Below are 16,595 nucleotides of genomic sequence, written 5' to 3'. Positions count from 1 at the left end.
TATATCCTGCACTACAGTAACAAATACATGCAAAATATGTAACAGTTTAAACAAAATAAAATTCTTTCTATTATATAGTGGTGCTAGTGGGTGTGCTTGGTGGTGAGTGGCTTTCCCGAATGAAGAGTACTGGAGACGCAGGCTCATTCCACCATGTGATTCCACCATCCCCTTCAGCCTTCTGGCCATTTGCATCCAGTGGGCCCAGGGAGACAGAGAATTTGGAGGAAGAGCAGAACTGGAACATATGGATTGGCTAGAACTCAGTCACATGCCACACTTCAGTGCAAGGGAGGCTGGGATAAGTAATCTAGCTCAGTGTCCAGGAGGAAGAGAACAAAGTGGATCTGGGTAATATTCTAGAAGTCTCTGACACAATTAGTATGCCTCAGAGTCCAGGTGGATGAAAGGAGGGAACCTTCTTCAGTTGAGAATCAATTAAGGGAGCACGACAATATTTCAGGTAGGAACTGATGGTGGTCAAAGCTAAAGCACTGAAACAATAAGTAGAAAACTTATGTATCAATTATTTAAATGAATAATCAACAAGATCAGATGTAGAGGTGAGGGATAACCTAAGTGACAATGCCTGGTAGCATTCTCTTTGTGAGAAGCCATGAAATAAACCTGGTTATATTCCAACTATTGAGTACAAATGTATTGGTGCATAAACTAATATTCCAAATAATCTCTGTCAGGGAGATTAACAATAAACAAAGTATGGTTCTCTTTCTCAAGTATCTTGTTGTCTACTCAGGAATGATGTGCAGAGGATGAGGTTCAGTCAGACATGTTGGCAGGATGACTGTTCATGGAAATGAGAAGAAAAGATCTAGTCTACACAGAGAGACCTAGAGTCTACTAAGCAGGAGATGAAGCCACAATGGAATTCGATGAGTCACCAGAGGAAATAATTTAAAAAAAAAAAAAAAGGTAAGTGGAGAGAAGAGAAAAATACTATGATTCCATAAATTTAAGTGTTTGGAATAAAGTTGAAACCTATTGAAGGAAGTAGTGAATGTCTACTTTCAGAATTGGATACCTGAAGAGTAAACACCCAATTCTTCTTTTGCTACAACCTAAGCCCAGTAGCCTTAAAATTTACAATCTTCCGTGCCAGTTCAGACAGACACTAGTTAATTCCTGGCTCCGGGTTCATTCTCAGTCTGGTCAGTGGAACAATTTCTATGTTCACGGTGCTCTTGTACTAACCACTCCTTCCACTGGAGAGCTTTTTTCACAGACTTCAAAACACTGTCCTTTCATTTCCACATGTAATAAAATTACATGCAATTCTGCCATCTCCATTAAGTTGTAAGGTGCTACAGAGCAGAGGCTATATCATATATGACTAAATGGATAAATAAACTGTTTTTCACATATTTATAATTTTTCCACAAAGCCTAACAAAGTTTCTAGCACATGGAAATTAAGTTCACTGACAAACAGGGATTTCCCCTGCAATTTATTGGATTTAGCACACCTAAGTATAGGGGTCAACCACAGGGGTCAAAAGTGGTAGTTTAGGAAGACCATTACACACAATAACTTTACTAATAATTCTGGATTCCTCTCCTCTTTCTGCTGAAGGATCCATGAGAGGATGAGAGGAGACAACCAGTCTTTTACCTTTGGTTTCATTCTCCTGGGAGTCAGTGGTGAGCAGCAACAGGAAGACTTCTTCTTCGTCCTCTTCCTGTTCATTTACCCCATCACATTGATTGGAAACCTGCTCATCATCTTGGCCATTCACTCTGACATTCGCCTTCACAACCCCATGTACTTTTTCCTTGCCAATCTCTCCTTTGTTGACATCCTCTTCTCCTCTGTAACCATCCCTAAAATGCTGGCCAACCATGTCTTAGGCAGCAAAGCCATCTCCTTTGGAGGATGCCTAACACAGATGTATTTCATGATTGGCATGGCTAACACAGATAGCTATATCCTGGCTGCAATGGCATATGACCGTGCTGTGGCCATCAGCCGCCCACTTCATTACACAACAATTATAAGGCCATGGACTTGTGTCCTCCTAGTTGTTGGGTCCTGGGTGGTTGGAAATGCCAACGCCCTCCCCCACACTCTGCTCACAGCTGGTCTGTCTTTCTGTGGCAACAAGGAAGTAGCCAACTTCTACTGTGACATTGCTTCTTTACTCAAACTATCCTGTTCTGACACCTACTTTAATGTGAAGATGATGTACCTAGGGGCTGGTGTTTTCTCTGTGCCATTACTATGCATCATCTTCTCTTATGTCCGGGTCTTTTCCACAGTCTTACGGGTTCCATCCACCAAGGGTGTGCTCAAAGCCTTCTCCACCTGTGGTTCCCACCTCACGGTTGTTTCTCTGTATTATGGCACAGTCATGGGCATGTATTTCCGCCCTCTGTCTAGTTACAGCCTGAAGGATGCAGTGATAACTGTGATGTACATAGCAGTGACCCCAATGTTAAATCCTTTCATCTACAGTCTGAGAAACCGAGACATGAAGGCTGCCCTGGGGAAACTCTTCAGCAAGAGACTCTCCTCATAACCAATGTGAGGTCATATTGGAGAGTTCATTGGAGTCACCTATTAAGATGCACTTGAAAATCCAGCCCCAATGTCCTCCCCCTCCAGGAAGCCACCTTTTTCTCCCAGGGCAAAGCCACTCAAGTCTTCAGGCTTCCATTTGATTTTGTCAGGTTCCAGAGTAGAAGTGGTGTCAGCAATATGTAGCTTCACCCTTTCAGACATCAGGTATAATTGAGTAAGAGTCAATATTATCTCTGAATGTCACTTTTTGTTAGGAGTCTCTCTCTGGTTTTTATGTAATATTGAATTCCCTCATTATGTAATTCATTTATTCATTCTCTTAACCTCACCTATTCCATCTTCTCACCTTTACCCTAACAGTTCCACCTTTGGAAGGGGCAATATGTTTAGCCTCTGTACTGGTCCATTTTGTAGGCAGCAATTCCAGTCTAACAAGTCCCTCCCCATCAGTCCACTTTATTCAGATAAGGCAAGGTTACATAAGTACAGATCTAGTGTGCTATCCTGACCACTAGGCAACCAACTTCACTAGATTGGATCAAAGTACAATCCACCCTATCATACCCTCAGGAATTCTGGAATCTTAAATTAAGGAATCTTAAATTAAGATTAAAAACATAGTTACAGTTTCTTGCCCAGGAATCATCCCTGCATCCAGCCCCTGTAATTGTAGCCCTGGTTCTATAACCACTGCAACAAGTAGGGTGAAAAAGTCAAGGTAATGTGGGAAGAAAGAAAAAAATATAATCATTATACCAGTGGCAAAAACTGGACTGTCACAGAACAACCTTCCTCACCACCTGTTCCCCAGATCCACCGGAAAAAAGTATGACACTCTGGTAGCCCTACTCATGTTCATGTTGAGTGTGAGTACACTTGGGAAGCCAGCCCTTCATACATTATCTCCACCCATTTCTGACAACCAATGCTTTAATTGCCAGTTCTAATTCTCTATCAAGCTAATACTCTAAGGGGGATATCTCTCTGCTTATTGTTGGACATTATGTGCTGTAAAATGTGCTACTTGCTATGAAGAAATGATGGACAACCACCCAAAATGGTGCAATAGCTCCTGCTCTGGTTCTTTTACAGCACTCTGAGATTTTGCATCTACCACTGACTAAGGAAAGCCTGGTCCAGAGTGTCTAGTCCTGTTAGGACCCAACCATTGGCCCCCAGGGCTACCACTTGCCACAGTCTCACTTGCCAGGTGAAGTCAGGGCTTTCCCCACAGGTAATATGCTGTGGAGCCATCTGTAGTCTCTGTCTCCTTTGCTAGCAGACGGAACAGCTCTTATTGGCATTTTGTGCCTCACAAAGTACAAGAGAAATATGTCTAGATTCAGGCCACCTCTACATTATTGCAGGACTCTACGTCCCTCATTTCATAGACACAGGTGGCCACCTCAAGTGAGCACTTCAGGATATCTACTTGCCCATTCCAATCTCCTTCCAAACTTGGAAGTGAGTTCTTCTGATGAGCTTTCAACATGTCCTACTTTAATGCATTCCTTAAATTCCCACAGTGATTACTATAGTGTTGTGCCTTACATGAAGATCTTTTTAATAGGACAGCTTTCTATTGTCCTTCTGCGGGGCCATATATCTAGGCAATTGGCCACTGCCCATGAGTCAGTAAAAGCCTAAACATAGGGGCTTTTACCACTGTGCAATCAGTGTCATTATGAACCTACAGCTATTCGTAAATATTTAACCTTTAGGTATATGTGACTCTAGAACTCTTGAACTGTGCTAGTCTAAATTGAAATGTGTTGTAAATGTAAATTACACTGTGGATTTTGCTGATGATGAAATATCAATAATATTTTAAAATACTGATTGTATGTTGAAATGGCAATAATTTGGACATATTGGGTTGAATTAAATACATTATCAAAATTATTTTCACGTTTCATTTTCCTTTTTTCTCCAGCTTTATTGCTCATCTCTTCATAAAACCAACCCTTCTTTCACTGGTCTTCTATTGTTTTTTGGTCTTTATTTCATTTATTTCTGCTCTGATCTTTGTTGTTTCTTTCCTCCTGCTAACTGTAGGCTTAATATATTCCTTTTTTGTTGTTGTTGTTCCATGAAGTATAAAATTAGGTTGTTTACTTGAAATTTTTATTTTCTCTTAATGTTTTATTGCTGTAAATTCCATCTACAAATCCTTTTGCAGCATCCCACAGGTCTTGGTATATTGTGCTTCTATTTCCACTCATTTCCAATATTTTTTAACTTCCATTTTGACTTCTTATTCAACCCTTTGGTTATTCAGAATGTGCAGTTTACATTTTACATATTTGCACATTTTCAAGCTTTTCTTCCATTATCAACTTCTGGTTTCATGTTACTGAGGTCAGAAAAATGCTTGATAAGATGTTTTTGTTTGTTTGTTTTAATTTTCAAGACTTATTTTGTGACACATCATATGATTTATCCTGGAGAATTTTCCACATGCACTTGAGAAGAACGAGTATTCTATTGCTGTTGAAATGTTCTGTATATGTCTGTTAGGTACACTTGGTCTAAAGTGTGGTTCAAGTCCAAAGTTGGTTTGTTTTTTAATTCCAGTATACTTAACAAAGAGTGTTATATTAGTTTCAAGTGTACAATTTAGTGATCCAACAATTCTTTACATTACTCAGTGTTCATCATAAGTGTACTCTTAATCCCCATCACCTATTTAACCCATCCCCCCACTCACCTCCCCTCTGCTAACCATCAGTTTGTTCTCTATAGTTAAGAGTCTGATTTTTGGTTTGTTTGTTTCTCAAGCTCCACATAAGAATGAAATCATATGGTATTTTCTTTCTGTGTCTGACTTATTTCACTTAGCATAAGACTTTCTAGGTCCATCCGTGTTGTCTCAAATGGCCCAATCTCTTCCTTTTTATGGCTGTGTAATATTCCATTATGTGTGCATGTATATACATGTATCACTTAGATATGTGTATATATATATATATACACCACATCTTTCTTATCCATTCATCTATGATGGACACTTGGCTTGCTTCCCTAATTTGGCTATTGTAAAAAATGATGCAATAAACATAGGGGTACATATATATTTTTTAATTTGCATTTTTGTATTATTTCGGTAAATACCCAGTGGTGGAATTACTGGATCATATGGTATTTCTATTTTTACTTTTTCGAGGAACCTCCATACTGTTTTCCAAAGTGGTTGCACTGCGTTGCATTCCCACCAACAGTGCACAAGTGTTCCTTGGTCTCTGAATCCTCACCAACACTTGTTTCTTGTGTTTTTGATTTTAGCCATTCTGCCAGGTATGAGGTGATAGCTCATTGTAGTTTTGATTTGCATTTCCCTGATGATTAGTGATGTTGTGCATCTTTTCATGTGTCTGTTGGCCATCTGTATGTCTTCATCGAGTCCAAAATTTCTTCGTTGATTTTCTGTCTGGATAATCTACCCATTGTTGAAAGTGGGGTACTGAAATTCCGTACCATTATTGTATAGTGGTCTATTTCTCTCTTCAGATCTGTTAGTATTTGCTCGACATGTTTAGGTGCTCCAATGTTGGTGCATATATATTTACATTTACTGTATCTTTGTAATGATCTTCCTCATCGTTATACAGTGACCTTTGTCTCTTATTAGCATTTTTGGCTTAAAGACTATATTTCTGTAAAAGTATAGCTACCCATGCATTTATTTGGTTTCCACCTGCATAGAATATCTTTTCCATCCCTTCACTTTGAACCTATGTGTGTCCTTAAAACTAAAGTGAGTCTCTGAAGGCAGCATATAGTTGTGTTTGTTTGTTTGTTTTTTGATCTCCCAATCACTCTACACTTTTGGATTTGAGAATCCATTATATTTAGAGTAGTTTTGATACTTAAGTATTTACAAAGCCATCTTATTGAATATATCATTACATTCTCTCCTGGTCTCCAAGGTCTCTGCTGAGAAATCTGATGATAGCTTTTTGGGGGTTTCCTTTTATGAAAGAAATTTTTTTCCTCTTACTTTGCTTATGAATTTAATTTTATGATGCCAATTCCACCTAAAATGTCAATAAAAATTTGTTGTCTTTATTCATTTCTGTCTGCAATTTCAAGGTCAATTTCATTTTCATTTAAATTTGTTTCTGTTTTATACATCTCTTCTTTTCTTGTTGTATTAAAAAATATGAAAAAAAAAGTTCCTGAAAAACTTTTCCCAGGGTGCCTGGGTGGCTCTGTCGGTTAAGCTGTTAAACATCTGAGTTTTAGTTTCAGCTCAGGTCATGATCTTATGGGTCATGGAATTGAGCCCTACATTGGTCTCCATGCTCAGTGGGGAGTCTGCCTGAAGATTTTCTCCCTCTGCCCCTCCCCCCACTCATGCTTGCTCTCTCTCTTGCTCTCTTTCTCTAAAATAAATAAATAAATAAATCTTTAAAAAATTTTCCTTTCCTTTCTTAAATTGCTTTCAAATATCATTTCTTCTTCCAAGTACTTATGATGTTGCTCCATTTCTCTACTCTGCAAATATATTACATAGAGTTTTTTAAAAATATGTATTTAAACAAAAGGGATTTAACCAAGCCTGGAATTCACCAACAGAAAATTAAATTTAGTCCCTTCACCACCCAGAAATTTTTCTTCTTGGGGGGAAGGAGAAGATCAGAGATTTCCTTGATAAGTTCTGAAAGCTGTAGTCACTCTCTACCAAAAATATTTGCAAATGTTTGAGTGTTAAAGCATAATTTTCTTCATAGGTCTCACATATATCATTGCACAATTCCTTACCCCTAATGGACACACAGTAAATAAAACTTGGATGCAGCAAGTAATTCTGAGAAGATGCCAAAAACAAATATGATGACTAAGAAGAAAATATTATCATGGGAAGTCATCTTATCCATGTCTGGTAGCCCATGTCCTGGACACTGGGGAAGTAAGAACAAGGCAAGTAGGATGTATAACTGGAATCATATCTAGAAGAAAAAGGAATCCAACAAATGTTTACCATCTACCATGTGCATAGTCTGATAGATGACTTTGTTATAGAGTTCTCCAACAATTATAAAAGTAGAATAGGAGCTAATAAAATAATAGTTAACATTTACTAAGTACTAACTATGTGCAAGGCTCTGTTTTAAGAACTTTCCAGATGTTAATTCATTGGATTCTCATAACAAGTTTATGAGACTTTATCATTTTTTAAATTTCTATTTTAGAAATGAGTAAGCACATTAAACAACTGTCCAAGGTTAGTTATAGCCCATAAGAGGCAGAGCCTGGATGGACACACAGCCAGAGCTTGAAGTCCTCACTATGGCTTCTTACAAAAAGAAAATGACCTCTCAGCATAGGAAGTGCTACGTTATAGGATAATGACCATTAATGGGGGCTGTTATAAAGGTGACACGTACAGGAAGTACACTAGTTAACATCTAAGTCCGTTCTATCTCTATGAATCTAAGAAACTAAGAGAACTACCATCACCATGCTAAAACCAAGAAAGTATAACTCCTACCTTAATCTTCCTCAAGTCAAATGCTAGAGGTAAAATAAATTATAGTTATTTTCCTTATCACACTTAACACCAGAAAGGATTCAGCATAGCCTGGAAGAATGACCAGAAGCTCAATGGCAGTACAGTCCTTGTATCCCAAGGAGTGGTTCCCAAGCTTGTGGTGAACACCAGAGGAGAGGGGTCCACATTCCAACAAAGAGGCTAGAATAGGGCAGCCGAGGACATGGACCCTGAAGACATACTCCCATAGAAACCTTCTCGTCCATCTTTCCTTCTAGAGAACTCTGGGATCTATTACTCTTGAGAAATAATGAGTGCCCTTAGGACACAGCTATAAGAGTATGCCAATAGATCTCAACAATTGCTCTGACTTCGGCCTGAATAAGTACAAGGGATAGTCATGTTTCAGTACTTATAACCTGGTGAATAAGTCACTATTTTCTCTATGCTACAATGCACTCTACTTCATTGAGGAGGAAACAGGACTCCTTATCTTCAGGCCCCATCTAGGGCAGCTCCTTCTGCCTCTGTTGCTCCATGGTTGGGAAATTCAGCATTCCTCTTTCCAAACTATCCCCATCCTGTCACCTCTGCCACAGGAACAGAGCACGAGACCCATTCTGCAGGACTACTGGAATTTGCTCCAGCATACCTGCCTCCAAAAAGGAATTCTAACAGATACTAGCCCAGCTGGCTGTAAACTCCCCATTTGTGGAAAAGGAGTGAAGGCCACACAGACAGGAGCTTTTTAAACAGCATCTGAGCTGTTTCTCCAGTCCAAGCTGTAAGTGTTAAAGAACACTCTTTATGACAGCAACATCAAAGGATAGAGAGCCAGCAACTAAACTACCTGCATTACCTCCTTTACCCCTTACAAAGCTCCTGGAGGTAAGAATTATTTTTGTCACTTTATTTAGATGAAAATTGCTGAACTGAATTGCCTAAAGTCACACAAAGAGGTAGTAGCAAAACTTAGACTCACATCTTGGCTTGAAACCAGAAACCAAGTTCTCTAAATAAAGTAAGCAAAAGGGAGACAGGGAGAGAAGAAAGAGAGTCGGAGAGAATGCTCCCCTTCTGACAATAAATATCTGTGTGCTCTTATCTATGAAAATAGGATCAGAAAGGTGTTCTGATTTGGTTTTGTCAGGTCTGAGCCTTTTCTGACTCCTGAAATTGTGTGTGCGTGTGTGTGTGTGTACTTGCAAGAGTCCATCGTCTCATAGAGGAGCTACAGAGCCACCTTGTACGCCCACCCTCAAGGATGCTGGCTAAGAGGCCCCTTCAGAAAATTATGTTACTTCATTGTCAAAGCACTGATGGCCTGAACTATCGGGGATACTCTAAGCACTCGGAGGACTTTATTGGCCTTGTCTGCTACCACTGATGCCAGGGAGAGGCATTTTGTCTCATGTATCCTGAAACACTGTCCTCAGCACCATTATATGCTGGAATTCTCAGAGCACAAACACTTCTCAGGAAGAATAATTAGTGGCCAGCATTGCCTACAAACCTGGTGTCTTTCCAGGGAACTCAAGGCTGTCACTGCCTCTGGCATTCATGTTGATGCATGTCCTGCTTCTCTTCTGGGGAGGAGAAGATACTGTCTGTCACCTCTTTCTCCTGGGCTTTTACAAGAATCATCTCTCTCCATGATCACCTCCAATGTTTTGCTCTGTGCTTCTACGTCCTCAGTCCCTGACTGCTCAGCACCCCTCTCCTTGGGCTCCCTGCTTCTTTAGTTCCTGCAGTGATTATACCAATTTCATCCTTTTCTGGTGCTGCTTTTCTTACATTCTTTCACTTTCTAATTTTAACTCCTTGTGGTTGTCTCTGTGTACCAAATTGACACTCCAAGATGTTGCCCTATTGATCAGTCACTTTATTTATATGTCCAAATATCTATATTTACATTAAGCAAAAGATGTGAATGCCTATTATCACAGAGTTAATGTGAAGGAATGTACCCATATGGGTTCGAATTTCTCATTGAAGTAGGACATGACAGGTAGGTCTGGGAGAGTGCTGATGTAGGGTGCATGGTGGGTTTGGGGATAGTGGCAAAGATTTGGATGGACTGCTATGGATAATGAGAGGAAAGCTTGTTGAAGAGCCAAATGGAATTGAGCACCATAAATTCTAGTCCCATTTTGTGTGATTTTTCTAAGATGCTTCAACCATGCAGGAAGAAGGAAGTGAACACGTGAACAGATTGCCTTAGGGTAAAGGTTCTGTTTGAAGTGTGCATGACCATGGGGTGCAGGCTGGGGAAGGATGAAAGTGCCAGAGCTAAGATGGCTACCTGAGATGCAATGTAGAGGTCAAGGGGCTTGAGATCACCCTTGGGTCAAAGAACAGGTGTACACAAAAGGAATGAACTGGAAGGGGTAGCACTGGATGATTAAATAACACTGGCCAAATGTGTTAAAAACAAAACCTACTTGCTTCCACTTCACTTCACTTTCTCAAACCTGAATCTTCTTTTCCATTGCATCTTTCTCTCTCAGCATGATATACTTTCCCAATGGTCCCTCTTTGCAGCATAAATAAGCTTTCACTTATTCTCAATCTCTTCACATACAACACTGTCTTGATCTCCCACCTTCAGTGAAATTGAACTTGAGTACCCAAATCAATGGTCACACTCCGGACCCAGTTATCACCAAGCCTGTGAAATCCTTATGTTAAGTTTAAATTTTAATATGATGTTAAAAATTAAAAAGACAAAGAGAATAACATAACAAAAATTTATCACATGGACTTAACAAAATTATGAACAAATATGAACATTATGTCATATCTGCTCCAAATTTCTTAAGGAAATAAATAATACAGACTTACTTGAAACTCTCTTTGTTCCCACCCAAAATCTTACTGTTCCCACTCTCCCCCAGAAAGTCTGCTATTCTAGAATGGGTATTTAACTCCAATTCAGGATTTATGCTTTTATTACATACATGTATATTATTTTAGGCAATAAAACTTACATATACTGTGTAATATGTCACATGTCTTCCAGGATCTTGCCTTTTACATCGCACTATGGTTTTTAAAAAGTATTCTGCATGAATACATTCAAAACTGTTGTATAGAATTTATTAATATGAAAATGGCACAAATAACATCCATTTGCAAGCTTTTCTATGACAATACACATCCTCTGAACGTCTTCTTGAACACAAGTGTTAGAGTTTCTCTAGAGTCTAGAGAAAGAATTGAAGTTGCTGAATTAATTAGAGGTGTAAGAATTTCCTACATATGAAACAACTGTTCTCCAAACAATAATACAAATTTTTCCATTTCCTCCCTAATTCTTGGGATTGTCAGAATTTATACTTGCTCCAAGATGAAGAAGGATGCAAATTTCAATTTTGTTTTAATTTGGTTAAATATCTTTTATTTTGCTTATTGTCCATTCCAGTTTCTCCTTCTATGACCTGCTGATTCAAGCCTTCTCTCTCATTACTTCCTACTGGATTTTTGCTATTTTTCTTCATAATGTGTAGGAGTCTTCTGTGTTCTGAACACTAATCCCTTATTGATGTGTGTGGCATATACCTCTTCCAAGTCCATGGCTTGTCTTTCTCCTTCTTATATGTTTTCTCTGGTATGTTGTGCATTTGTGCCTGGATTAAGAAATCAATTCCTGGGGCACCTGGGTGGCGCAGCGGTTAAAGCGTCTGCCTTCAGCTCAGGGCGTGATCCCGGCGTTCTGGGATCGAGCCCCACATCGGGCTCCTCTGCTATGAGCCTGTTTCTTCCTCTCCCACTCCCCCTGCTTGTGTTCTCTCTCTCTCTGGCTGTCTCTATCTCTGTCAAATAAATAAATAAATAAAATCTTTAAAAAAAAAGAAATCAATTCCTACCCTGATATCATAAACATATTGTTTTCTAAAGTTGGTGAAGTTTTACTATTCACAGTCAATCCGTTAGGCGTCATGTTTCATGTTACTTTTATGTATGGAGAGATGGTTGTTCAAGCACTCTTGACAATATGACAACAGTGAGTCTCCATTAACATTGTTTATTTCCACATTTTTAAAGTATTTTGTTGTTGTTCAGTCAAGTATTGTAATTTTGGAATCCAGTCAAGGACCTTGTTTGATAGAATTATTTCCAGGTTCCTTAAACTTCTGTTGCTATTGGGAATGGAATATGATTTTTTGAATTATACTTTACAATATATTTTTACTTAAGAGTAAGATGTGTATTGAGCTTTTAATATTGATTTATATCAAACAAACACTGAAGCCTCTTAATTCATCTAGAGAGGCTTGTGGATTTATCTTGTAGATAATCATATTCTCTGTGAATTCTATCCATTTTGTTCCTTCCTTCTAATTCTTCATAGCAAAATGTGTTCTACCGCTCTTTTCACAAATAGGACAATGCTCCCAGCATTTCATGCAAAAGGCTCAAATTAAATTTTCTTCATATGGCTCTGTAGCCACATCTCTTGTACAAGGGGCAATAATTCTCCAGACCCCAGATTTTGGGCCTCATTGCTGGCTGAATCCCCAAGGAGCCACCATTGCATCATCTCAGGCTTACAACTCCTGCTTTTCCTTTTGTGTCTCATGCCTACGTACCACCATTTCTTTCTCTCAGATTTACGTATGAAATTTTAAACACTTATAATTTATCTAGAATTTCTAGGTGTTCTTATTGGAATGAGACCTTCTGACATCAGCTAAACCTGCCATTATGCCAAGAGCTCCAACTCAAAATATGACACTTCCTTACCATATAAGTTAACCATAGTCCCTGAGCCCTCCAGTTTTACAGAATCCTCTCAACTTTGAAACATTATGTTTTCATGTCAACATACGGAAAGCCATTACAAGAGACAAAACCAAACTCATTTAGGTGCAGAGCTGGAAAAAGCACATCATAGTGGAGGGAATGATAATTTTACCTACATCCCCTGTGCCTAGCATACAATTCCCATATACACTATAGGAGACACTGAGAAATGGTAAATGAATTAAATACAGGTTGAATTAATTATTGAGTAAAATCTCTTTAGAAAAATTGGTGAATTACTTAGAATATCCTGGACTATGTTAGTAAATACTGCAAAAACAAACTGTAATGGTTTAAAAAGAATAAAAGTTTGTTTCTCTCCTATAAACCCAGTACCAGTGTGTCTTCCTAGTGGATGGTGGCTCTCCTACATGTTGAAAACATGGGACACAGGCTCATTCCACTATGTGACTCCACCATCCCATTTAGCTTCCTCTTCATTTCATCCAGCTGACAATAGGGTAAAGAGAGTGTGGAGGAAGACCAGAACTGGAACACATGAGTGGATTGCCTAGAACTCAGTCATATGTCCACACCTCAATGTAAGGGAACTTGGGAAATGTAGTCAAGCTGAGTGTCCAGGAAGAAGAGAACAACTTAGATTTGGGTGAGCATCTTAGTAGTCTCTATCACCACTGTATGCCTAACGATGGATCAAAGAAAAAGGAATCAGTAGTCAAGCAGTTAAGGGAGCATTATAAGATTTCATGCAGAAAATGATGGTGGTCAAACTAAAGCACTGAGGCGATAAGTAGAAAAGTACTGGACAAATTATTTTAAATGAAGAATCAGCAGGATCGAATGTAGAGGTGAGGGATTACCTGGTCAAAGTCATGGTGCCAAGTAGGATCCTGTATGTGGAAAACCCATGATAAACATTCACGTAAGTCAAGAACTATAAACTGCAAACTTATTGGTACATAAAATGAACGATATTCCACAATAATCTCAATGGAAGAGATAAAAATAGACAAGATAGGTTCTTCTGCTAAAAGAGCTTGCAATCTACTTAGATTGAATGTTCAGACTATAGGCTTGGCTCAGAAAGGTTGACAGGATGAGTGAACATGGAATTATGTGAAATCAAGCCTACAAATACAGAACTGAGACTCCCCTAAGCAGTAGTTGAAGCCACGATGGAGTTGGATGAGTCACCAAAGGAAATCATTTTAAAAGGTAAGAGAAGTTTGAAGAGAAAAAAACACTATGATTACATATGTTAAAGGGTTTGGAATAGAGATGAAACCTATCAAAGGTGAATGTTTTACTTTAAAATTGGATATGAGGGAGGTAAATTCACTTATCTTCTTTTACTATGACCTAACCCCAGTGGTCTTGTGATTTACAATCTTCTCATGCCAGAGCAGACACTTGTTACCTCCTGGGTCTAGGCTCATTCTTACTTTGGTCAGTGGAAAAAAACCTAAGTGTCCCAGATGCCCCTTATACTGACCATCCTTTGCACTGGAGAGTTTTTTCAAAGACATCAAATTACTGTCCTTTCTTTTTTATGTGTAATAAAATTAGTGTGTAATTTTGGCTTCCCAGTTGTGTTGTAAAGTCTTTCAGAGCAGAGACTATATCATACATAACTAAAAGGATGAATTAACTGTATTTTCACATATTTGTGATTTCCACAAAGCCTAACACAATTTCTAGCATATAGAATATGAATTATATGTTAAATTATTAAACCTTACATATATGGGTGATGATGTGGGCTTGGGTGGATAAGAACCTCTGATTCAAGATTACTCACTTTGTAGACATGAATTGTTAATTAGGCCCACTGACCACAGGGATTTACCCTGCCACATATTGGCTATCTAGGAACTCAGTAAGTCCAGGTATAGACACCACAACCAAGGCAGCCAGATGTGGTGGTTTAGGAAGATCATTATACATTAGAACTTTACTAATAATTCTGGATTCCTCTCCCCTTTCTGCTGAAGGATCCATGAGAGGAGACAACCAGTCTTTTACCTTTGGTTTCATTCTCCTGGGAGTCAGTGGTGAGCAGCAACAGGAAGACTTCTTCTTCATCCTCTTCCTGTTCATTTACCCCATCACATTGATTGGAAACCTGCTCATCATCTTGGCCATTCACTCTGACATTCGCCTTCACAACCCCATGTACTTTTTCCTTGCCAATCTCTCCTTTGTTGACATCCTCTTCTCCTCTGTAACCATCCCTAAAATGCTGGCCAACCATGTCTTAGGCAGCAAAGCCATCTCCTTTGGAGGATGCCTAACACAGATGTGTTTCATCTTAGCCTTGGGTAACACAGATAGCTATATGCTGGCTGCAATGGCATATGACCGTGCTGTGGCCATCAGCCGCCCACTTCATTACACAACAATTATAAGGCCATGGACTTGTGTCCTCCTAGTTGTTGGGTCCTGGGTGGTTGGAAATGCCAACGCCCTCCCCCACACTCTGCTCACAGCTGGTCTGTCTTTCTGTGGCAACAAGGAAGTAGCCAACTTCTACTGTGACATTGCTTCTTTACTCAAACTATCCTGTTCTGACACCTACTTTAATGTGAAGATGATGTACCTAGGGGCTGGTGTTTTCTCTGTGCCATTACTATGCATCATCTTCTCTTATGTCCAGGTCTTTTCCACAGTCTTACGGGTTCCATCCACCAAGGGTGTGCTCAAAGCCTTCTCCACCTGTGGTTCCCACCTCACGGTTGTTTCTCTGTATTATGGCACAGTCATGGGCATGTATTTCCGCCCTCTGTCTAGTTACAGCCTGAAGGACGCAGTGATAACTGTGATGTACATGGCAGTGACCCCAATGTTAAATCCTTTCATCTACAGTCTGAGAAACCGAGACATGAAGGCTGCCCTGGGGAAACTTTTCAGCAAGAGACTCTCCTCATAACCAATGTGAGGTCATATTGGAAAGTCGATTGGAGTCACCAATTAGTATGCACTTGAAAATCCAGCCCCAATGTCCTCCCCTTCCGAGGAGCCACCTTAGTGCTTTCCAGCCACTGAATTCCTCTTCTTAGAAATCTTGTAACAGTTTCATGAGACTTCCTGTTGAGATTGTTGGTATGTACATGTTATTATTTCTTTTATAGCAAAGGAATATTGGGATCATGTCTAAGCTATGCTACTGACTAGCACTTTGCTTCCATACCTAAATAATAAAAATAAGAATGTCTTCCTTGTCTGCCCTAGGGTGTGAGGATCACAGTACTTCATGCTTTGAAAGCTGTTAAGTCCCTATTCAAGTGTCAATTTTCTTGAACTACTACATTTCATATTCTTATTTTGCTTGCAGACTTTGAGGGCAAGACCTGTCTTAACACACCACACTCTTTTTCTCCCAAAGTTGGTCATTAAAGTGCAACCAATAATTATTTGTGGAAGTGGAGTGAAGGAATGCAATTGACAAAATATAATCTGCTAATAATCAGACATGATCAGATTTGACATTAATTCTCACCCATCACATACCTAATATTTCAGAAAGTTACTTTTTTAAAAAAAGAGATTTATTTTAGAGAGAGAGTGTGTGTGTATGTGCGAAGTTGGGAGAGGGGCAGGAGAGGGAGAGAGAATCTCAAGCAGACTCTGTACTGAGTGCATGATCTCACAACCCTGAGATCATGACCTGAACTGAAACCAAGAGTCAGACACTTAACCTACTGAGCACCTGGGCGCCCCTCAGAAAGTTACTTTCAACCCATTTAAGAAAGAAAAATCATTAGTTGCGTATAACGATTTTTCTTTCTTAAATTGGTTGAAAGTAACT

The 16,595-nt window shown here is 39.2% G+C and overlaps 2 protein-coding genes across 2 annotated transcripts; both read left to right on the top strand.

The window, feature by feature from the left end:
• The first annotated feature begins 1,603 nt into the window (after nt 1–1,603).
• Nucleotides 1,604–2,533, top strand: LOC113269191 (olfactory receptor 1A1-like). The gene has a single exon (XM_026517931.3). It carries the CDS (start codon nt 1,604–1,606, stop codon nt 2,531–2,533), a length of 930 nt encoding a protein of 309 aa, XP_026373716.2.
• A 12,253-nt stretch (nt 2,534–14,786) lies between these two features.
• LOC113269190 (olfactory receptor 1A1-like) lies at nt 14,787–15,716 on the top strand. Its single transcript, XM_026517930.3, has one exon. The coding sequence runs from the start codon at nt 14,787–14,789 to the stop codon at nt 15,714–15,716; it is 930 nt and encodes a 309-aa protein (XP_026373715.2).
• The last annotated feature ends 879 nt before the right edge of the window (nt 15,717–16,595 follow it).

Source organism: Ursus arctos, unplaced genomic scaffold (assembly GCF_023065955.2).
Source record: "Ursus arctos isolate Adak ecotype North America unplaced genomic scaffold, UrsArc2.0 scaffold_24, whole genome shotgun sequence".
Classification (NCBI taxonomy): Eukaryota; Metazoa; Chordata; class Mammalia; order Carnivora; family Ursidae; genus Ursus; species Ursus arctos.
The sequence above is the reverse complement of the archived record's forward strand: the minus strand, read 5'-3'. Positions and strand labels throughout refer to the sequence as shown.

Excerpts from the sequence above, each read along its gene's own strand:
- LOC113269190 (XM_026517930.3), top strand. The coding sequence starts at position 14,787 with ATGAGAGGAGACAACCAGTCTTTTACCTTTGGTTTCATTCTCCTGGGA.
- LOC113269191 (XM_026517931.3), top strand. The coding sequence starts at position 1,604 with ATGAGAGGAGACAACCAGTCTTTTACCTTTGGTTTCATTCTCCTGGGA.